We start from the raw sequence: 22110 nt of genomic DNA, 5'->3' as shown, positions 1-22110 counted from the left end.
TGGCTGGAGTGCTAGTGCTGATACTTGTAGAGATAGACGTGCTGATTGAGCTAGAGCTGGTTGTCGTCGTCACTGAGCTAGAGCTGGTGCTGGTGTATGTGGTCGTTGTGGTGGTTATGGTAAGTGTGGAAGGACAGGAGATGACCCTAGCACTTGTCGTCGAAGCATAGATAGACGAGAGATAATCCTGACTTGGACCGGCGGGATTGGTCCATCTGTAGAAGAAATCCAACGAGAATGCAGCCGCATCGATGTATCCACCGTTGCTTCCAAGGGAGTATGAATGCGGCCAGTTCGCGAGGCGGAATTGTGTGACGAGACCAAGAAGTCCAGCTAGAGATCCAAACTCCGCCTTAGTCACGTTGCCACCATTTGTTACAGTAGTGACGTTGTCAGTCGTCAAATTGTTGCGTGTAGCCCAATCTTGAGACCAGTGAGGGATGGCTGGCAGACAGTAACCTCTGCGACCACCTCCGAAGTACGGAATTACTCCATCATTATCTCCATGAAACTCGATAATCGGCACGCGACCCGCAGGGCTACACACGCTGTGAACGAGATCGTTTGTCGTGACAGTGTTTGGGAAACACACAGTATTCGAGTCGCCCGTCTGTGTATAGTAGGCTCCTGAGTGGGGTGCGAATGCATTGAACACTGTCGACATGACTGGATCGCAAGCCAACACGTTTACAAGTCCACCGCCGTTGCTGAAACCAGCAGCGAAGACACGACTTGTGTCAATGCAATACTGAGACGACATGTTGGCGACTAGGGTTCTGACGAAGTTCATATCGTTGATGGTTCCGTTACCAACATAACTTGGATCTCCCTGCCATGTAGTGTAACCACTCGAATCCTGGATTGCTGTAGGATAGACCACAATACCGTAGGGGTTGATCCTTGCAAGCGAGAATCCAGTCTCGCTTTCTAAGTTGGACCCAGTTTCGCCTCTTCCGTGGAAGGCCAAGATGAGAGGCGCCGCTTTATTAGGATCGTAGCCAGACGGCACATGTACGTTGTAGCTGTGCACATAACCGTCGGATCCATTGCCGTAGAAGACTGAGCTGGTACCTCCAGGACTGATTACAGAGTTCAAAGGCGTGCCACATCCGGAGCTCCTGTATTGACCATTTGCGACCGGTGCAGGATAGTTGGGAGGGGGGTAATAGATTGTGGCAGTGTTGCCACCTGATGGTCGGACGATGGTACTGAAGCTCTGCTTCAGATAACAGGCGGTACCAATGTACGTGACTGTGGTGCATACGCTTGATCCAGCGGCGCTGCAGTAGCTCATACAGGTGGCAAAGTCAGGAACATTGTTGACTGTCGTATACGAACCGGGCGAACTATCAGCTGAACAATAGACTTGGTATTGTTGGCCGCAAGAGTCTGTGTAGAATGTTGTGTTCGCAACGCCAGAACAAAGTCCATTAGTGCTCTGAGCCAAAACAAAAGAAGCGAGTGACAGAAAAAGCGTAGTCACCCGTAGAGACACCATCTTGGTGACAGATTGCAAGGAATAAGGCGATTGCGAGGACGAAGAAGCAAGCAGTGCGAGGTCAAAGTCATATCGACGAGTGATTGTTGACAGGGAGCTCAGGAATGTAGACAGTTGATACCTGCATTCCAGGACATACAAGAACCTCACTTACCTGCAGAGCCATCATGATGGCACAAGCAAGGAATGCTTCCCATTTCTCGGTCTAGTTCCATCGAGACCCTTCAACCAATCTCTCCGTCATTGAAGCTAGTCGAGCAATTTTGGAGCGCGAAGATCACTTTCGATAATGCTTTCAGACCTTCAAACGATGTGACCGTGAATTTCTGCTGGAGATAAATCTGTTGAAATCAAGGAGCCATTCAAGATGCCCAGCCTTGCAGTCCGAGGGCGGCTACGTGACAAACGAGAGATCTTGCAAGGCCTCATGTCATTTCAGAGACTCTAGTCTTTGGTAGTAGGCGCTGAACACAAAGCGTGACCGATTGCAAAGAATACAGAGGAAGGTCGAAACAGACGCGTGGGTGTGCGCGCGCCATGTTTCGCCTACCGATGTCGGGGACTTTTCTGCTGCTTGGACGACCCTGATTCGAGATCCCATTCACTTTTTCTGAGCACAAAGTGAATTTGATCCTGAGTATACAACTCACAGGCCTTTAATGAAAGATAGAGTGCATAAATCCAGAGAAAAAAAAGCGTTGGTCAAGGATGATAACGCTAGAGTATACGCAGCAAATTGTTGCGATGAATGGATTTCAAAACCATAGCACGTTTTGTTGTGACTCCACATCTGATGTGCAGAATGATCCTCATGCTATCAAACGGGAGGTAAAGACAAGTAGATATGTCATTAGAGATAATGATGGTTCGATGAAATCAGACCAGCTCAGATATCACGTTCTGAGTCCATGGTAGTAGCATTGATTGCCTGGATGCTGGGGTAAGAGATAGAAATCGAGAGGAATGTTTCGCTGATCTCTCCGCCATTTGACTGCTAGAGACATGCAGCACCACATTAGATATTTGAGGCTGTTACATAAACAAGCGGTGTCTTTAGAGATATCGACTAGAGCTTCGCCTTTTCCGCCCGACTCAGATAGAGTTTCACCTCAACACCCTGTACGCCCACAAGCATACGCCTCAAGATCTTGCCACTTGGTGACTTTGGCACTGCTGGTACAAAACACAACCCACCTGCCAACCACTTGTACCTCACGGTTTTGCTTTCCACCAGTTGCTTGATCTCTTGAGCCAGGGCTTGGAGCTCCGGTGTGACAGGACCATTTGGTGTACATTGAGCCAACAAGTGTTTTGAAGAAGGCACAACGTAAGCTCTAGGTAGTTCAGACGCAAGGCCGGCGTCAAAAAGACCACATACAGCAGCGTCAGCCACTGAAGGGCTACCGCAAAGGATGTTCTCGAGCTCAGAAGGTGACACTTGGAAACCCTTCACTTTCATGACATCCTTCAAGCGGTCGGTGATCCACAAATGGCCGTTGGTATCGACTTTGCCGACATCGCCAGTGTGGAACCAGCCTTCACTGTCGAGAGCTTCATCGGTTGCTGCCTTGTTGTTGAGGTAACAGGTCATGTTCGTTGGAGACCTGAACAATTTACTTAGCATCACAGCAATAGCGGAGATCGGAAACAATTTACCTTATCAGGATCTCGCCTTCGAGACCCTTCGCTACAACTTTCGTGGGATCATCGACAGACACGATCTTGAGCTCAATACCGAAACATGGTACACCAGTGTTACCAAGTTGTGGTTGGATGACCTCCCAAGTCTCTCCTACTTGGTTACACACAGACCCTGCTTCTGATAACCCATAGCCCTAGGGACTTTGTTAGCGCAAGCTTTTAGGCATACACTTTGTTGGACTCACAAGCTTGATCAATATGCCCAATCGTCGGTAGACCTGTTCGACGATTTCTGAAGGCAGAGGAGCACCTCCACTGACGGCGCCCTGGATGCTCGTCATATCGTACTCATCCAACATGGGCGATTTAGCAAGCAGCACAGCGACTGGAGGCGCCATGTGCAAGAAAGTGACGCGGTAGCGCTGTACGTGGCTGAGCATGAGCTTAGGATCGAACTTTGGCATGACGAAGATGGTAGCTCCAGCTGCAACCGAGAGAAGCAAGACGTTGCACAGTGCAAAGATGTGGTAGAATGGAGCAAAGCCTAGCCATCGTTGGTTTCCGTCAAATGCTTGGTTGATGTGCCATAGTGAGTGCACATTGCTGACAAGAGCCTGATGAGACAGAACGACACCCTTTGATTTGCCCGAGGTGCCAGATGACCAGAGGATGACTGCCGTTCTTTCTTTGTATTCGCTGGACTTGAATTGGACTGGAGCTTTAAGTGGTTTGGGCGCCAATAGTGCCTTCCAGTCTTGTGAGCGTTGATCTAACGTGGTGCCCTTGGAGTGCGAACAAGGAAGACCGTACTCGTCATGAGCAGGATCTACAACATAAACACGGCGCGTGTTGATAAGGTTGGCTTTGACTTTAGGACTACCGCTTTCGGTTATGGCTGCATTAAGGACCTGCAGGCCTTCCGGAGTGGTTACGACAACCTGAGGCTCAGAGGACTTGAGGATCCAGGCCAGTTCACCGGAAGTCAAGCCAGGGTTGGCCATAGTTACAGTCAAGCCTGAAGCCATTACACCGAAAAGTAATGGCGCAAAAGCTAAAGAGTTAGGCAGGTGCAGTAGGACAACAGGGGATATGACAGGTGTGTGGCCAGTTGATGAATGAGGCACAGCAGGGGAGGGCTGCAAGCCCAGAGCATGTAGTCCAGCTGCTATACGCAGAGAGTCGATTCGTACTCTATCCCAACTGACCTGAGCAGCTACATGATGTTGGTCAAAATATCAAAAAGGTAAGATTGTAAGACACGCACCAGTAAGAGGATCCACAAGCAGAGGCTTGTGAGGAGCTATGTTGGGAATGATATGGTTACGACTTTCAGTATCTGGAGCATGACTGGAGACTGGACCATTCTTTCGAAGTGGATTCGAGAAGATGAAGTCGAAGATGTTGGCTGTAGGAAGGGTTGGAGGTGGGGCACCGACGTAGGACAATTCGAGATCAGACATGATTGCAGACAACAAAGCAAGAAGCAACGGATCGAAGGATATCAATAGTAAGAGCTACCTAGCTGGTCTACATTATATGTCGAGATATATCAGGAAGGAGGTGATGACCTCGGGGGACGGCGTGATAACCGGGGTAAATGTGGAGCGTTGCCGCTCACCGCCCTAGCCCAACCTAGCCTGAATAGGGAAGGCGCAGGGTGCTGATGGGCAGGAACGCGAAACAGCAGGGGGAAATTATTACTGAGGTCGAGAGACTCGTACGAGCAATCTCAACCAATTGAAGACTTACTGTTGCTTCCTTTGAGACTTGGTTTTTCCTATCGTATCACACATCATGGCAGACAACAAGATATACCGCGCGAGCACTTTTGCTCCTGTCAACATCGCCGTCATCAAGTGAGTCTGGCTCGTTGACAAGCCAAGCAGCTGGCTAAATAGCTAACCACTATCAAAGATACTGGGGCAAGCGCGATGCCAAACTCAACCTTCCTACCAACAGCTCTTTGTCCGTGACACTGTCGCAAGACGACCTTCGCACCCACACAACTGCCTCGTGCAGCAGCCAATACCCCAAGGACTCGCTCACCCTCAACGGTTCAGACCAGGACATTTCGGGTGCCCGTACACAAGCCTGTCTCGCTGAGTTGCGTACTCTTCGTCGCCAACTTGAAGAGTCAGATTCGTCGCTTCCCAAGCTCTCCTCGCTACCTCTCAAGATTGTCTCGCGCAACAACTTCCCTACTGCCGCTGGTCTCGCCTCGTCCGCCGCAGGTTTCGCTGCATTCGTTCGTGCCATTGCCAACCTCTATGAGTTGAAGTCGACACCAACAGAGTTGAGTCGCATCGCAAGACAGGGCTCTGGTTCAGCATGCCGCAGTTTGTTCGGTGGTTACGTCGCATGGCAGATGGGTGACAAGAAGGATGGAAGCGACAGTGTCGCTGTTGAGGTCGCCCCTGCAGAACACTGGTCAGACATGCGTGCCGTCATTCTCGTTGCATCTGCCGAGAAGAAGGACGTCAGCAGCACTTCTGGTATGCAGCAAACCGTTGCAACCTCGACTCTTTTCGCCGAGCGCATCACAAACACCGTGCCCCGCCGCATGCAAGAGATGGAGAAGGCCATTGCCGACAAGGACTTTGCCGCTTTCGCCAGCCTCACCATGAAGGACAGCAACTCGTTCCACGCTACTTGCCTCGACACCGAGCCCCCAATCTTCTACATGAACGATACTTCTCGTGCTGCCATTCGCATGGTCGACATGATCAACTCCGAAGCTGGAAAAACTATCGCTGCATACACTTTCGACGCTGGCCCGAACGCTGTCGTCTACTACCAGGCTCACGACGAGGCCAAGGTTGCTGGTGTCTTCAAGTCCGTTCTGGGTAACAAGGAGGGCTGGGAGGGTGCTCGCGGCAAAGCTGTCGAGACTGCAAACGCTCCCAAGGACTCACAAATAGCTGCCGACCGCCTGAAAGAAGGTATCAGCAGAGTCATCCTTACCTCTGTTGGCCCTGGCCCCATCAAGACCGATGAGAGCTTGATTGATGAGAACGGCAACACCATCTAAGATGCCATATTCTTTTACTTCTCCGTTGTCATTTGATAGACATAATCTTTATAATCACGGACTGCCACAAGAGATGCCAGATCGTAATCGAAATGCAAGAGATACCATTGATTCGAGCTAAGAGCTGTTCCTGGCTTGTAAGGATATCAATTAAGAACTCTTCAAGTGAGCATAAACAGTGATGTCTTGCTTGAATATCCAGAAGGCTATCAAGGGCGTGGGTAAATGGTAAGGAGGCCCGTCCGCGGGGAGCTTCGCGACCAACATCTATTGCACTACTGCACCATCTGCCAGCCGCGTGTGGACGTGCCTAAATCCTTCGGGCAATCAAATATATCATGGTTTTCGTGATACAGTTTCCTTGTCTATTCTCATCATCAACACCATCGCTCCTCCATCTTTTTTACACAAATAAGCAATGTCTTCGTTAGACGATTTACACCCTCAAGCCTCGACACGCACCACCACAAAGCCACAACGAACCCTCGCTTGCACATCCTGCCAAAACCGCAAAGTAAAATGCGATAGGAAATTTCCTTGCAGCAGTTGTATTAAGAGTAACGTGCAATGTATCCCTGTAGCTGCTCCACGACAACGTCGACGTCGGTTTCCTGAAGCCGAGTTGTTGGCACGGGTTAGATACCTAGAAGATTTGCTGAGGCAACATGATGTAGAGTTCGAGCCCTTGCACAGGAATGCTACTGAAAACATCGAGAACAAGAGTGGCAGTGAAGGAAAAAGAAAAGGCAGTCCGGAAATCAAGACGGAGACGACATTCGAGGCTAAGTATCTACATCTACTGTCCAGAATTACTGAGTCTAATTTTACTGATGTACTTTCGAAGAAATCTGTGGCAAGCTATGAATTTAAAAGTGCGACCTCATCGCCATCTCTCCTTGATGGAAGAAGTTCTAATAACCACCGCCCAGTCTCCTTCAAACAATCACTCAGACGAAGACCAAGCCGACAGCGATAGTGAAAACGAGACCAACGACCTCCGCGACGCGGCTGGAAAGAAAACCTGGGACCAAATGTACAAGAACACTACCAATTTCCTGTTCTTCGGATCCCTAATTCCAGATCTGGATTTTACGGCTTTACATCCTTCTGATCATGTTCAAGTCTTCAGACTCTGGCAGGTGTATCTCGAGAACGTGGATCCGTTGTTAAAAGTTACGCATACGCCTACTTTGCAAGTCAGATTGATTGATGCCACAGGGAACCTCGGCAATGTTGAGTCTAGACTGGAAGCATTGATGTTTGGGATTTATTGTGTGGCTGTCATGAGCTTGACGGATATGGAGTGTTTGGATATGTTTGCAGCTGGCAGAGATGGTCTCTTGCAGAGATATCGGTTTGGGTGTCAACAAGCATTACTCAAGTGTGGGTTTCTTCAAACTGATGATCGAGACTGTCTAACAGCTTTGTTCCTATACCTTGTATGTCAGACTGCTGCTTTACCCATGCGATTAGTTGCTGACGTGTCCAGGTTGCTGTGAGACCAGATACCGATCCTCGATCTCTATCGTCGTTGCTAGGTCTGACTGTGCGAATTGCACAACGTATGGGCCTAGACAATGAATCAGCCAATACAAGATGTGGTCCACTAGAGGGTGAGATGCGTCGCAGGATATGGTGGGCTCTTCTCCTGTTTGACAATCGAGTCTGCGAGATGGGCGACTACAGAGCAGTCACTTTGACTCCATCATGGAACTGCAAGATCCCTGCAAATCTCAACGACTTCGACCTCCAAGCAGGAATGAAAACACTGCCTCAAAGTCACGACAGGCCTACAGAATCAACTTTGGCGGTCTTGCGCTACGCAGTGGCAGATCTCGTTCGCCACAGCTCTTTCTTCCTCGACTTTACAAACCCAGCTTTAAAGGCTCTTGCCAAACCCAACGATCATGGCGGTGATCTCGTAAGCCTTCAGCAGAAGATCGAGGACGATTACCTCCGGCACCTGAATCCAGAAAATCCACACCACTTCGTGACACTCTGGCTTATACGCGGCCACATAGCCCGCTACCTTCTTTTCCAGCACTTTTCCATTCCACCATACAAGCAAACGGATCAAGAACGCGACGAATCTATCGCACACGCACTAAAAATGCTCGACTGCCACACCAGAATAATGACCAACCCGTCCACCAAACGACATACCTGGTTTTTATATTTCCACTTCCCGTTCCCTGCTTACATCCACATTCTGCAATATTTAAGACGCGAACCTTTGGCCAAACATGCAGAGATCTGTTGGAAGAACATGAGCGACAGTGCGAAAGTCAGATTTGCAGATCCAGAGCAGACTGCATATCCATTTTACAAGACGCCGTTGTTCAAAACATTCACGAAGATTGTTGTCAAGGCTTGGGAAGCCAGAGTTGCTGCTCTACAAAGGCAGGGTAAGGCTGATGAGAAAGTGCCTTATATTGTCGAAGAGTTCAAGAGGAGGGTACAAGTATCGGAGTCTTCTCTCTCAGATGTCGCAAGCTGCGTTCCAGCCATGTCTTCTGGGTTTGAGTCTGATGAGTCGATATTGCCCTTTCCGATGATGAGTTTCGGAGGTCCTTTCGACGATCTCAATAGTCATGGTGGTCTAGAGCTAGGAGATGGGCTCGCTGGTGACAGTGTGATGGATGTCGATATGAGTGCTCTTGATCTGACAGCGACAGACTGGCCTCTGTTGAACATGCCTAGGTCCTGAAGCCCGAATAAAGGAAGAGACAGCAGCCAGGGAGACGGTATTGAGCAAGGCTTGGTAGTATAAGGACGGAGAAGGAAGACACAGATCGATGCTCGACCAGAAGAATCAATCATGGTCCTGGACACGCGCCGTCAGCATTGCCATCGTCATAATCGCGGGCCATGACCAATACTCACCTGACCTCTCTCGCATCTGTGCACCTCCACCAACAATACACCCTCCATCACAAACGGTCGTTCACACCATCAGGCAAGGAAACCCGCTTCTCCACGATGCACCCCGTGACTCACGACGTAGAAGCAGACTTGAATTGAGCACAATGGCATCAACCAGAGGGATGCTAAGACGAAGGTCTTTCGGGTCTCTCGATCCCCTTGAGGAAGGTAGAGTAAAGCGGTGTGTCGCGTGGCTGCACTGTCGCTGAAGGCTTCGCAGTTGTTTGAGATGATGGCGGATGTATCGTTGATGATGGACGATGAAAATGAATGAAAGTTTGCGAGAAGTTGATTTCTTTTTGGTTCAGCGTCGAGGAAGTAGCGATGTGTGCGCGTTGCCATGAAGCATAAGGGAAGGAAGCAGCGAAATGCGCCTTCCCTTCGTTTCGACTCACGAAGACGATCGCGACTACCTGCACTGGGACGCGATAGACAAACCGCACGCAATCTACACATTGTCTTTTCAAGTCATTTATACACAGAAGTTCACCAATTGCACATGCACAACACTCATCTAGCGCTAGCCAAAGTATATACTACTAGCTAGGCTTGCAGATCAGTGATTATTGCATAAGCATGCAGAACCACATAAACATCATCACCGATGACCATCTCGCGTAACTTGTTAACAGCATACTATCCTGCCAGCGCTTAAAATCCGCGACCTTGGTGGACATTCTAATGCAATGTTGGGAGAGACATTGGTTATTCGGCGAAAAAGACGAAGAAGATAGTCATTGGCTTTATCAAAGGAGATGCATAATGTTGTGTGAAAAATGGCACTTGGGATTAGTTCGCAGAGCACATCGTCGACGGTAGGGTTGAACGAGTTACAAAATGCAATGCGCTTGTTGGGAGAACCAGAAGAAAGCGATTTGGTGCTTGTCAAAGATGTTGTACAATCTTTGTATTTTCTTGGCTTGACGATTGAGGGTTGAGGCTGAAGGGTCGATTAGTCGATGCTATGGAGTGAACTACGGCGATCAATCAAGTTCAATACACAGTATTGCCTAAGTTGCAGTGTCATTGCGAGGAGGTTCGGCCAGACGAGCGATCAAGAGCAGCTGAGAGTCTCTTTTGTTCCACCTCGGCAAGCTGATCAACATCAAGCCTCTTGATACCATCTCCCAGCCTCTCGATCTCATGGTCCAGGTGTTCCAACCTTTTCTTGACTTTACTGTCTGCTAGGTGTACAGTGGAGTGAGGCGAATAGGCATACAATGCTCCCAGTAAAGTCTGCAAATCTCCATCTGCGGTGTTGATCGATTCAGCCACCTGAGCAGCTATAGAAGACTCTGTAGACTTTTGCAAATCTTGTAGACGTGATTGACGTTCGAGTACAGCTGAATGCAAGGCTTGAGACACGGACTCAGAATCTGTTCCAGACTCGGTGGGTATACGTATACTGTGGTATCCAAGCATCTCCAGGGCTGGGTCTTTGGCTCCTTGGCGGTGTAGGATGGGATTCATTGTCTTTTGGGGCGAGGGACCTCGGGTTGATGGTTTTCTGTCGAGTCTAGAGGGTGGCTGTGTTGGTGGAGGAAGTGTCTCAGCCAATACGTCTGAAACCTGGCTGATTGCAGTTGTGTAGGCTAAGGCGTCTTGAGTACACAAAGCCAAATCTTCAGTCTTGCGGGCGAGTTCGTCTAGTGTCCTTACAACCTGGGTCGCTGTGTCAGCTGATGTGGCTCAGATCAGGTGTTGATATTGATACATACATATTCGAACCAATTTTGCTGTTCGAGCTGAGCCTGTGCGTCGGATAGTTTCAGAGCATTGATGATGGGTGCTCGGTACCGCCTGCTGATGGTCATGTCGAGTACCGAGTCCACTTCTGTAATCAAACTTTCGAGCTCTTCGGCTAACGCATATGCTTCTTGAGCTGCGTGTGCGCTGTCCTGATGTCCGAAATCATCAGTCTCATCAGCCAGGCTCTCAAGAGCCCCAAGATAAGTAACATTCGTTCGATCCTTGATAATTTTGCTTTCCAGCTTCACCAAAGCACGCGACAAAGCGTTGAAATCAGGGAGTTGCTTCTCACTCGACTCAAGCGGCGCGAGTTTGAACATGACTTTCTGCAATCCATCAAGCAAGCGATCGTCTTTCTCTAGTTGACGCTGGGAGGAAGTCCTGAGTAAATTGAGACTCGAGTCTGCGTGTCGTTTGGTTACATTGACCCGCTGTTGAATAGAATCGGTGAGCTCTTTTGTTTCCAGATCCAGCTGTGCTTTTGCTCTTGCTTGACTTGAACGCTTCTCGTCGCTGTCAGAGACGGTCGATGAAGGCTGTCTGTTGAGATGCTGCAATTTTTGAAAAGCATCTCGTTGGGCTTCCAGTATTGCTGTTTGCTTCTCTATAGCGGCAGTGCTGGCTTCTAGAGAATCGATGGCAGATTCAAAATCAGGTTCTTGCATAGGACGTGGCATTCCATGGGAAGATGGGATTTTGTAGTTGGATTGAGAAATGTATGCATGCCTTCAATTCATCAGTCTCATTCTACCGCTGTATACCAAAGCACACACATGTCAAGTTCTTCTGGGCTGAGAAGGGTTGAACTTGTTAGATATTCATGGACCCAGGAGATCATAGAATCGCTGGTTTGAGGAGATTCGAACAACCATGCCAGATCATCATAGCCTAGACCAATGTCACGCTCAGCCAAAACGGCAAGCAAACGATTCAGGGAAGCAGCCGAGTCCATGATTTATGCTCGAGGATGGTATAGTGGCATGTCGGTGTAAGAGGCCGCGAGAGAAACAACAAACACGGGCCGAGGCAGCCGAACAAGCCCCACCATTTCGTCGTGCCAAGCCGAAGCTCTCGTGCCTTCAGATTCGAGCGTCATTTGAGCAAGCAAGAAGAAATCGTTCAAGTCATACAAGCACAATGCAGTCGCTACGAGTTTTACCAAGGCTACCGGCCTCTCGTATTGGCCTGCGATCAGTACAGTCATGCATCCAGCTTCGCACAGCGACAAGCTCATCCACAACCTCAGCCTCAGGACCAACACGAAGAAGCGTCACCATCACTAACGACACCGGTCGTGTGCCATGGTCTGAATTATCCTGGCGCGAAAGAGGTGCCCGCACAACACAACAATCCGCCAACCTTGCCGTCATTCTATTAGGTCTTGCCATGACTGGTGGCGTTGCGACTGTTCTCTACCTCGAAGTTTTCAGCAGCGACAGCAAGACTGCCGTTTACAATCGCGCCTTTGAACGAGTACGAACCGATCCCAAGTGCATCGAGGTGCTGGCAGGAAGGGGCAAGGGAGGAGAGATCGAGGCTTGGGGAGAGAATAGAGTGCGCAACAGTCGCTTTGCAAGAGACACCATTGCGTAAGGTCCACGACCTTCGGTGAAGCCGAACCACCTGACTGACATGCGCCAACAGGTCCAAATCTGAAACTGATGGTATCGGAACGACACACATGAGAATGCACTTCCACGTCGGTGGTAGCCTAGCTACAGGCACTGTCAACGTGCACATGACGAAACGCCGCGATGAAAGCGATTTCAAGTATCATCACCTAGCTCTCGACGTTCCCGGCCACGAGCGGATTTGGCTTGAGAATGCAGAAGCTTGGAAACTTGACAAGAGGAGCTCGGGCAAGATGTTCGGCGTACGCTGGTGGTGAGATGATGACGCTTGTCGCTCGCTCGATTTGGCCTCGTCCATCGTCGTCTGCAATAGTCTGGTTGTCAAGACTACATGGAGCTGAAGTGGATATCCGATATGCATCGCAGCGAGTTCCTCCGCCGATCGCAGCGTGAAGAGGAGGATGGTCATCGAGCCGCTTAGCCTTTGCGCATGCACGAGATCGAGACGATACTCCTCCCAGATATATCTCTTGGCGAGCGGTATGCAATACACCAGGATAACGCACCCTGTCGGCGTTCTTGACCGGTCAGGGACCGCCGCAAATAAGACAGCCACCTACTGTGTGGTTGCGAAGTAGGTCAATGCACCCGATTACTGCGTCGATACACTCACGCAAGTGGCGTGCGATATCAATGACATCTCTCCGACTTGATGCGAGTAACCGGATGGCTTGTCAAAGGCGAGCTGAAAGAAGGATTTAGTCTGTGGACCGGAACGCGGGAGTGCGATATGCTAAAAAGCCATTGGCTTGACTGCAGAACGCGTACGTGCTTCGGGGAGCAGGAGCCTCCTTCATCACGACTCAGACAAAAGATGTATGTCCGTCCGTTTTTCGTATGCGCCATACAAGAGGTCTGGCGCTTCTGGGAAGGAGGGGTTGTGGTGAATGTATCTGCTATACCATGTTACCTACACCGTCTATATCGACGATGAAAATCAGCTCATGTATTCATGTACCTCCATCGGATACAGTATAACGCAAGTCTCTAGGAAGAATAGGAATGTTGCATTGTACATCAAAAGTCAGTTGTCGTACTCCACTCCGAGTCGAGAGGAGAAGCTGCGAGCGAGCCCTATCTATCGCTTCGCTCCTTCTCCTATTGTAACTCTATTCGTCCAAAGTACCGAGGTGGTAGCCCACACGGTTCGCATTGCTTGCCTTTGTTCGTCTCCATGCACAACACAAACCTAGAAACCTCAAAAAACTCAACTTTGAATCCAGTTTAGGAGTATCTCGGTTGATGCAAAGTCCTAGAATGGGGTTTGAAGACGAACGACCCTCTCATCGCTTGCCGCAAAAGCTTGCTGTCAACCATCGATGCTTGCCATGCAGAGCAAAAAGTCAAAATATCAACAAGTCTCCTGGATCGTCTTTTGACTTCCTTCTGGAAGAAAAGAGCCTCCGCCGCGTGTAGTGTATGTACAGTACTTCGCCAAAAAGCGCTGTGCTTTTTGGACGGAAGGACGGCGCTCCGAGCAATGGACATTGGAGCACTCGCTCCGTTTCATGGGTAAGCAACTTGCATGTCTCCAGTCAAGACACTGCCTTCTTGCCGATCGAGCATTCTTGTTATACAAGGAGGTTAAGCATCTTGCATGTGAAGGCAGAGCCTTTCGACTCACGTGCAATCGCGAACCGTCCACTCTGCCCTTTTGCATGCAACCTTGCGCCAGAAAACGTGACTTCTTTCCCTGAACGTGTTTGCCGCATAAGGTTGAGCATATTCGCTTAAAAACCACAGCCTTATTCTCCTTCCTTTGATCCATCCAACCAGTGAATCTCAAAAGCAAAATCGATATCTTATCGGTATCCCGTAATTAAGCCTCTTGCTCGCTTGAAGTCCAAAACTCCTGTTGAGCAGCCAAGACAAAAGGGAGTTGTAAGTCGACGGTTTATACAGTTTATACAGTTACACGTTTTGCCGTTTCGTGTTTATTCTCCTTGTGTGAGGGGGAAAAAGCCGTTTGCTTTGTTTTGATCCCTGGAGGACAGCGAAGCTGTTTATGTTTGTTTTGTTTATCGCAATAAATAATCAAACCGATGGATAACCAGTTGATAGAGGAAATTGCAGCAAAGAGAATGCGAAAGAAGAATTGAGAAGATTTGGTTTTGGCAAGATGAATTGTGCTTTGATGTGTTATGCTATTCACTGTAGTCCCTTCCAATCATGTCCTCCCAAGTTAAAAAAGAAAAGCCAAAGACATGGCGAATCTAGTTTCGTACATAAGAAAAACAAAAGTGAATGGATGGATTGCATGATCATTTTCGGAAAAATGTTGTTCATCAGAAGCGGTACCTCAGAATGCATCTTTCAGCATGAGGATTTTGAATTCGTCGCATGATTCCTCGTGAACGAATGGCGACTCGAAAGTGCCTCGGCGTGCCGTCGAGCTTTGGTTTTGCTCGGTGGCTGTGACTGTTCATTGCCTTCATAATTCGTAGAGGTCATGTCGAAAAGATGGCTTTTGGAAAAGCCTGATGGTGGAAAAGGTGATTCATGCTTTGCTCTGGCGAAAGACAGTTGGCAAAGCTTCTCAGTCGTTGTTCAAGGCGAGCCCAAGAAACCAGAGTGAGCGCAGTTCTCGCAAGCATCGCCACTGGAGCTGCCAGAAAGGACGTAGCCGTTGCAGTTGCGGGCGTAGAAGTAGTAGCAGCGGTTGAAGCTGATGTCGGGCATCATACCAGGAGTGGTGGGCATGGCAGGAATGTCCTCCTTGTCATCCTCAACAGTGCGGAAGAGAGTGCCCCAGCGGTGTTGGTTGCTGGTGCTGCCCTTGCGCGAGGAAGGACGAGAGGGCACTGGAGGTGCGCTGGCGTTGATCTTCTTTGAGGCAGCCTTGAGGTGAGTGAGAGAAAGAGCTGAGGGGCGTCTGCTGCTAGTAGCAGAGATGGTACCGTTGGTCTTGACTTGGCAAAGGCTGTAGTCTCCCATGACTGAATCAGTGCGAGAGTCACGGGTAACACTGTAGCCACTCTTGGGTGATGCGAGAGGGAACTCATCCTCAGAGTGTCTGTTGAGCAGGCTGCGGAAGCTGTAGCCACGGTGTTGGCGAGGCCTTGAGACTTGCTGGACAATGATTGCGTTCTCCTTTCCAGACTCATCCTCATCGAATGAAGGTGATCTTTGAAGGCGGAAGGGAAGAGGAGGAAGAGACTTGTCCTGTCTGCAGGACATGGCAGTGCTTGGTCGGCTTACGGGTCCTGATGAAGCCATGGACTCTGATGATGAGCAGTTGCGGAGTGCAGGAAGAGCTGAGGGTGTTGGAAGAGGAGGAAGAGCACGCTTTGCATAGATGCTTGCATTGGCAGGGTACTCGAAAGGTGTAGTAGGGCGGTCATGGAATGCATCAAGGCAGCGGAGGTTGCTCTTCTTGACCGGCGACACCGAGCAATCCTCGGGCTGAAAGTCGAAGTAGCTCATAACGGCAGCTGGAGGTTGTTGGAGAGAAGACGTGCGAGGAGGCATAGTGGCAGTCCAGGGTTAAATGAGATTGAGATTGGAAAATGGTCTGCGCAGTGGATGTGGATGATGATATATTGATAAGGGAAACGAGTGGCTGGCTTGGTATCGTGTCGATCAGATGTGGCGGCGGGTTAAGAAAGAAGGAAAAGCCGTGGTGATGATTCGGATATTAAGATGCAGAGGGCGAAGCTTCAAGTATCTATACAGAATTCGTCTCACAACGAGACACCGCGACTTACCTCTTACATCTATCTTGTTTGCCGTTGACCGTTCACACTGGCATACCTGCAGCACCGGCGAGTTTAGACTTTCGAGGGGGCCTGGATGTTGGAGCTCTGGCACGCAATGATCACCCCCTAAGGATTTTGGTGTCAAGAAGACGTTGACACTTGATGGCGACTGGATTGCGAGCTTGACAGCACCCGCGAACGGCACTTGTGGCCCGCTCCGCCCACGCTTTCCCTCATTTCGGTGCAAATTCCTCGAAATCCTGGTTCGCTCCCGCTGCGGCGGCGCGCTAAAAGCGGCCACTACCCGCAAGCTTGCACCCCCTGGAACCACATCCGAGTTCTGGGCGTCCTGACCCTCTTCACAAGCGCCCGTTTCTCACGCTTTCTCGCGTCTTCAGTCCTCTTGCTCCCTGCTATGGTCCTTTGTCCATTCACTCTTCCGTCGCCTATTGAGCGTTAAGGTCGCTTCCAGTTAGCCAAAGATTGACTCGATCTGCTCCGAGTGCCGCGACCAGACTGGCCATCTGGTGACTCGCGAAATGATGACCATCCCCACAATCTTAGAGCACTGTTGATGGTCGTCATGAACCTGTCTCTGTCTGACGCAGCTGAAGCACTTGACATCATTTCTGTATGTACGATCCATCCTTGGTAATTGGTAAATTTGGAGATTCAATATATCTCAACCCAGCTACCATGCCCTTGGAGGTGTTTTCCAAATCCCGAGGTCTGGTCTTGACCAATTGACCCCTCCTTTCGCGGGCCGAAGTGGGACAACTGGGTGTCCTCTGGATGTGTGCAAAGGCCCACATGCAGGGAGGTGTTTAGGGTCTTTGTTGTGCAAACGTCTACCCGACTCGACTGATTTGTCCAAACAAGGAGGTACATTTCTCACCAAAAAGGTCCTTTTCACCTTCCACGATCGTCAGTCACTTTTTCTCTTTTCAAACCTGGATCACAGATCGAGTGCTTAAAATTCCTTGCAGCCGTTTGTTACTTGTTACAAAAATGTCAACACCAAAAGTCGAACTTGGCAAAGCCGCCCGAGCATCTCGTGGCATCAACTCCGCGACAAGTCTGTGCAGATGTGTCATGGGGAGATTTGCACCGCTTGTGCATTACCACCATTCCCTCTAACATAGAGTTTCCCTTGTCGATAAGCATCACAAATAATCCATCCACCAAGATAACACTAAGATATGCCTCTTGAGATGAACAAAACATCCATTGGAACCGTTTGTTCATCTTGTTGCTGTGCACAACCAAAAAGCCAGAAAATCCCTCTGGTTGGTGATGGTCTTGTGGAGTCTCGATTTGCCTCTGTCAATGGTTGCCAGGGCCGTCCAAGATGAAGCAGAAACAGGAATAATGAACAGAGATCTTGTTCTGGTTGTGCAAACTAAGTCGCGGTTCCTCACTGAATCAGTGCATCTGCCTATTATAGATGTGTATCTGGAGAGCGGATCAACTCGGGGTTGCACATGTGCATCCAGGCTTAGCCTTTGTTGTTGATACTGCATATCCACAAACGTGACCCAGACCAAGGCCACGAGTGTCTGCATGATCAACCCTGCAGATGAAGCATGTGCACCAACTAGCCTGCATGCACAGTGCACGATTAATTCTCCGAGAACAAGTTTCATGTTTTGGGATCCTGAGGGGGCCTTGCATCCGTTTTGACACAACGATCCCAATCTTGCACAACATGGTATACCTATACAAAGAGCACAAATCTCCCCTGTGAGCGTTCACACGCGCTTCGGATATCGGAAAGACCCCACTCTAAATCATCGCGTCGCTCATTTTGCCAATTCCCAAGCCTCGTTCTTGTCAGGAGTTCGCTCTGCTTCGCTTGCACGAGCGTTGCTCCACAACAATTACAACTTAATCAACATAGCACAACGAACTCCATATCATACTTTACTGTGTAGTCTCGGTGAGATCTATCTGAGTTCAGAAACATGCCAGCTGAAATGCATCCTACACGGTGAAGATTTCGTCATGATTTGCATGGAATGACGGACTTTATCGACATTCATGATACACATTGATATACGGGCCAAGGTGACCCGAGCAGCTGGTTCTCAGCTTGAGATTGAGCCTCCCCCACTTGACCTGCAACGCCTGACCATGATGTAAGAGCTGTCAAGAGATCATCCAACCCAAAGCTTTCAGAGATTGGATATACCCGGCATTAGCAATTCGATGCAATTTCCCAGCATTTCACTCGCCTCGTGGAGCAGTTCCCATCGGGTCTTGCTGAAGATCTCTTTCAGGAGCATCAACATCCCCAACATCCCATTGCGTTGCTTGACGTGCTGCAAATCATCGGCCGATCTGACCCCGCCTACGCGGCGAAGGAAGCCACGCAGGTCCCTAAATTGGATCTCATGCGTCCTGAGTGTGTAAGTAGGCAACGGCGGTGCTATAGGTCCGTCCAAGCAGAATCCGTAAGTCCATACAACAAGGGCAGCGAAGTAGAGCACCCAAGGACGGTTGAGCGAATTGTCGTCACGAGCTGAATATGCAAGTACTCGGGCACCAAGATTTAGTCCGGAGGAACCGTCCCCCTCTGGTAGCAGCACAGCCGACAAGAAGTGTAACGCATAGAACACTGCATCACGAGCTCCATGTGATGGAGCCCAAGTCTCTTTCAACTTCTTCGCCGTCAACGCATGATCATTGGCCGTAATTACGCGTCCTAGTGAGCGTTTTGCTCCAGCAAGGATCTGGCAATCAACGATGTCCACATGCATCGCCATCCGCGCCAGGTGGTGTAGGACAGTACGAGATTCGAATACCTTCTCCTTATCCATGACGTCGCTCAGCATGCGATCGTGCAAGTATACTGATATGTTTGATGATGACTGGTTTAGCGATGCATCAAAATCGCGTCTCCAGAAATTGCAGGCAGAGGCCAGCTGATCAGCCCAACTGTCTTGTTTACCAACTCCGATCGAGTTTGCTCTCACATCTTGCATTCTCATGTGCCAGCTGACACTCATTAGCCCTGCCATGATCGTGACTCGGCCGAAAGTGTTGGTCTGCACATGTTGACCGTTCAGTGTTCTCTTACACGCTTCAAGGAAGCTCATCGGCCTGTAGCCACTGAGTGTAAGGCTGTGCTCGAGTTTTCGCACCTCAGCCCCGCTAGGCGCAGCCCAAAGAGCCTCATCACATGGCAGAGGTATTCGCATCTCATGGGCGACCATCACTGCCGCGTGACCAAACATCGTCGCATGGGTCGTGTCAATGATGAAAGCTGCAAAAGCCGTTCTACGTGTAGCCTCGTTGCTGATCCAGTTGTTCCACCACTCGTCCTTGGTATTGCGGCCGCAGGTGTTGACACTACCGTTCGGACCTGGTGGTGTCCTTGTTGGATCAAGATCGTCGTAAGGAGCGAAGTCCAGTGCCGCCCGCCCTACTAATGAGCTACCTCGCCTCATCAAGGTGAGAGTGGTGCAATGGTGCACATGAGCTCTCTGGTGTAAAGTCGTAGTTGAGTACATCTTTTCATAAACTTCTAGTAGTAATAAGGCCTGGAATAACCAAAGTTTTGCTGGTGGAATGAAGTCTGGGTCCTCGAATAACATTCGACGGCTGTGCCAGGCTAGGAAAAAGGCCAATTCAGCTGAAGCTTGAGTTAGCTCATATCCATAGGATGGCTCCAAGCAAGAAGCTCCCAAAATCATGATGGCTATAAGCAAGAGATCTGGACATGTTTCGGTCGAAAAGGTAGGTCGATGCAGGATCGGCAATTGTGGGTGTATGTTCAGCCAGAATGAACTGCAGAAAACTTGCATCATTCGCAAGCTTAGCACATGTGTGTCCTCGTCGTGATCACCCTTGAGTGTCTTCTCTCTCTGAGCTGTGACTTGAGCATGTCTCCCGTCTCTGAATTCGGACCTGATCAGATCTAGGAGTCGCTGTCTGCGTGAGCTTGAAAGGACACACTCCGGTTGTATGCTATCTTGCTCCGTTTTGGCAACCGGACTAGGTCGAACAAGAGACTCGAGACGTACTTCTCCATTTGCGGAATGCATGTTCTCAAATGGCATCTGCGGATTCGAACCAGGGTTAAAAGCTGTCTGAGATGGCGGCGAGAACACTGCGTTTGGGTCCCCCTCGAATAGCCAGCTAATAAACTCTGTACCCGGCATGTCTGAGAGCGATGGTCCACAATTCTCGTTGAACACTGGTACGGTCGCACCTGTAGGTAGATTGTCGAGTGTGGTAGGATCTACAAGGCCGACGTTTGGATGATGATTAAGTGGTGGCCCTTTCGATAGATATGAAGCCACTGAATCTGATCTGAGTTCGAGTGGTGAAGTGATATGAGTACCGTAAGTCTGACCCGATTGCGACACTGTAGGTAAGTTGGTGAAGCTTGGCGGAGACTTCAGACTAGTTCCACTAGTCGGCGAGAAATAGGGTTGTGGCAAGTAAACCCCAGAAGTATTGCTGAATGGTGAAAACATGTTATGCATCGGGTTGAGATGGTACATATCCATCGAGAGTGTAGGAGGCATGTTAGGTCGAGCGAAAAAAGCGTTGGTGACCTCATGGCGTGCACCGTTCATTGGATCGGTCATGGTAACAGAGGTCGCCAAATTACTGGGCGTGGCCTGTATTGTGTCCGAATGGCTCATATGAGCAGCTAGTCGAGACGCGATTGAATTGCTAACAGAATTCGACATGTTGTCGTATTGACTGTTTGATGCGAGATCAGAGAAAGGAACAGACGGCATAGCTGGATCAAAGTGTCTAGACTCGGTCGTCAAGCGTGGGTCTAATGCCAAAGGGTTGAAACTTATCACAGCTTCGTTCGACTTTGAGACAGCTGGTTGCTCAGCGATCTGAGGTTCAGAGCTCTCGGAATTTGTGGTGGACGCTGCTGGTTGGACCTTTGACGTTTGTTCCATTGCAGACTCGGCAGTGTTAGAAGTCTTGAGCTTACCGTACTTGAACGCGTCTCGACGATATAAGTGAGAGTTTTCCTTGGTATGTCTTTCCCGATGTCTGGCACAAAGATCCTGGCGGACGAAATGCCGATCGCAACCCTCGAAATCACAATGAAAAATTTGCTTTGGAGCATCTACTGACATGTCAGTAATCATACCAGGACTTTGGTCGTATCGAAACCTACGATTCAACTGATGTCTGTACAAGTGTTCTGCACGTGAGTAACTCTTATCGCAGCCGTCATGAGGACATTCATATCTCTTGTCCTTCGGCTTGCTAGACGTTCTCTTCCTTTTGGCTGGTCGAGGACTTGCCCTATCCTCATCGATTGGGTTTTCTTGAGATTTCTTTGCACCTTGTCGTTGAGGTCTGCTGGCTGCTTTTGATTTCGATTTCATGATGCGTGAGAAGTGGCTGGTTGTGCCGAGGCTGATACCAGAAATGCATGAACAGGATAATTTGCCAGTATGACCATACGTTAGAGAGCCAGGAGACAAGGTGGACCTCGATGAGTCTCTTTTTCACAAAGAAATCTCACTTCAAGGCAGAAAACGTAGAATACCGAATGCGGTCAAGGGTGGCTCTTGGGTGACTTCAGATGGCATGTAGCAACCCCGGATAAATGAGAAACAAATGCGGAGAAAGGAAAGCTTGATGCGGCAGGCGCTGGGGCATTGGGTTCGATCCGGCAACAAGGTCTCTTCAGTGCAAGCGCGGCTGTCGACAGCAGGCACAAACTCGAAAGCAGAGACAGCGACACCTTGAGCGATAAAGACAGACACGTCGACAGATCACGACGTGATGAGCGGCGCTCGCCATCACGCGCCCCGCCGTCCCGCTCGACAGCATCGCCAAGCACGCAGCCTTGTCTTCGTAAATGCTAATGGCAGGCACAGGCGATCACGTGGAAGCTATTCATCCTTTTGAAACAGTGACCTTCATGCTCATGAGATTGGTGCGTACGTACCATCGACCGGATGAAAT

General features: G+C 49.6%; 8 protein-coding genes across 8 annotated transcripts; 3 read left to right on the top strand and 5 right to left on the bottom strand.

Annotated features, from left to right (window-relative positions):
• Window positions 1-277: 277 nt before the first annotated feature.
• On the bottom strand, window positions 278-1024 carry M437DRAFT_25813 (alpha/beta-hydrolase; the record flags this gene model as incomplete). Its single annotated transcript, XM_041019094.1, has 1 exon — window positions 278-1024. A coding segment is annotated over one exon (747 nt), but the record flags the coding sequence as incomplete, so codon positions are not given.
• Window positions 1025-2564: 1540 nt separating this feature from the next.
• Window positions 2565-4599, bottom strand: M437DRAFT_51604 (acetyl-CoA synthetase-like protein; the record flags this gene model as incomplete). The annotated part of the gene is made up of 4 exons (XM_041022208.1): window positions 2565-3102; window positions 3155-3333; window positions 3385-4352; window positions 4404-4599. The coding sequence occupies 4 exons, from the start codon at window positions 4597-4599 to the stop codon at window positions 2565-2567; spliced, it is 1881 nt and encodes a 626-aa protein (XP_040878768.1).
• Window positions 4600-4933: 334 nt separating this feature from the next.
• Window positions 4934-6167, top strand: M437DRAFT_76408 (MVD1, mevalonate pyrophosphate decarboxylase; the record flags this gene model as incomplete). Its single annotated transcript, XM_041026619.1, has 2 exons — window positions 4934-4995; window positions 5054-6167. 2 exons carry the CDS (start codon window positions 4934-4936, stop codon window positions 6165-6167), a joined length of 1176 nt encoding a protein of 391 aa, XP_040878767.1.
• Window positions 6168-6585: 418 nt separating this feature from the next.
• On the top strand, window positions 6586-8874 carry M437DRAFT_51250 (uncharacterized protein; the record flags this gene model as incomplete). Its single annotated transcript, XM_041022151.1, has 4 exons — window positions 6586-6968; window positions 7012-7075; window positions 7154-7606; window positions 7657-8874. 4 exons carry the CDS (start codon window positions 6586-6588, stop codon window positions 8872-8874), a joined length of 2118 nt encoding a protein of 705 aa, XP_040878766.1.
• Window positions 8875-10112: 1238 nt separating this feature from the next.
• M437DRAFT_51343 (uncharacterized protein) lies at window positions 10113-11790 on the bottom strand (the record flags this gene model as incomplete). Its single annotated transcript, XM_041022164.1, has 3 exons — window positions 10113-10751; window positions 10808-11564; window positions 11612-11790. 3 exons carry the CDS (start codon window positions 11788-11790, stop codon window positions 10113-10115), a joined length of 1575 nt encoding a protein of 524 aa, XP_040878765.1.
• A 281-nt stretch (window positions 11791-12071) lies between these two features.
• Window positions 12072-12720, top strand: M437DRAFT_9646 (TIM21-domain-containing protein; the record flags this gene model as incomplete). The annotated part of the gene is made up of 2 exons (XM_041029100.1): window positions 12072-12427; window positions 12483-12720. Coding segments are annotated over 2 exons (594 nt in total), but the record flags the coding sequence as incomplete, so codon positions are not given.
• Window positions 12721-15016: 2296 nt separating this feature from the next.
• Window positions 15017-15937, bottom strand: M437DRAFT_51398 (uncharacterized protein; the record flags this gene model as incomplete). The annotated part of the gene is made up of 1 exon (XM_041022173.1): window positions 15017-15937. One exon carries the CDS (start codon window positions 15935-15937, stop codon window positions 15017-15019), a length of 921 nt encoding a protein of 306 aa, XP_040878763.1.
• Window positions 15938-18335: 2398 nt separating this feature from the next.
• M437DRAFT_51634 (uncharacterized protein) lies at window positions 18336-21524 on the bottom strand (the record flags this gene model as incomplete). The annotated part of the gene is made up of 3 exons (XM_041022214.1): window positions 18336-20874; window positions 21127-21259; window positions 21311-21524. 3 exons carry the CDS (start codon window positions 21522-21524, stop codon window positions 18336-18338), a joined length of 2886 nt encoding a protein of 961 aa, XP_040878762.1.
• Window positions 21525-22110: the final 586 nt, after the last annotated feature.

This window comes from Aureobasidium melanogenum (genome assembly GCF_000721775.1).
Source record: "Aureobasidium melanogenum CBS 110374 unplaced genomic scaffold scaffold_14, whole genome shotgun sequence".
Lineage (NCBI taxonomy): Eukaryota > Fungi > Ascomycota > Dothideomycetes > Dothideales > Saccotheciaceae > Aureobasidium > Aureobasidium melanogenum.
Note: the sequence above shows the minus strand (reverse complement) of the source record. Positions and strands in the feature narration are given on the sequence as shown.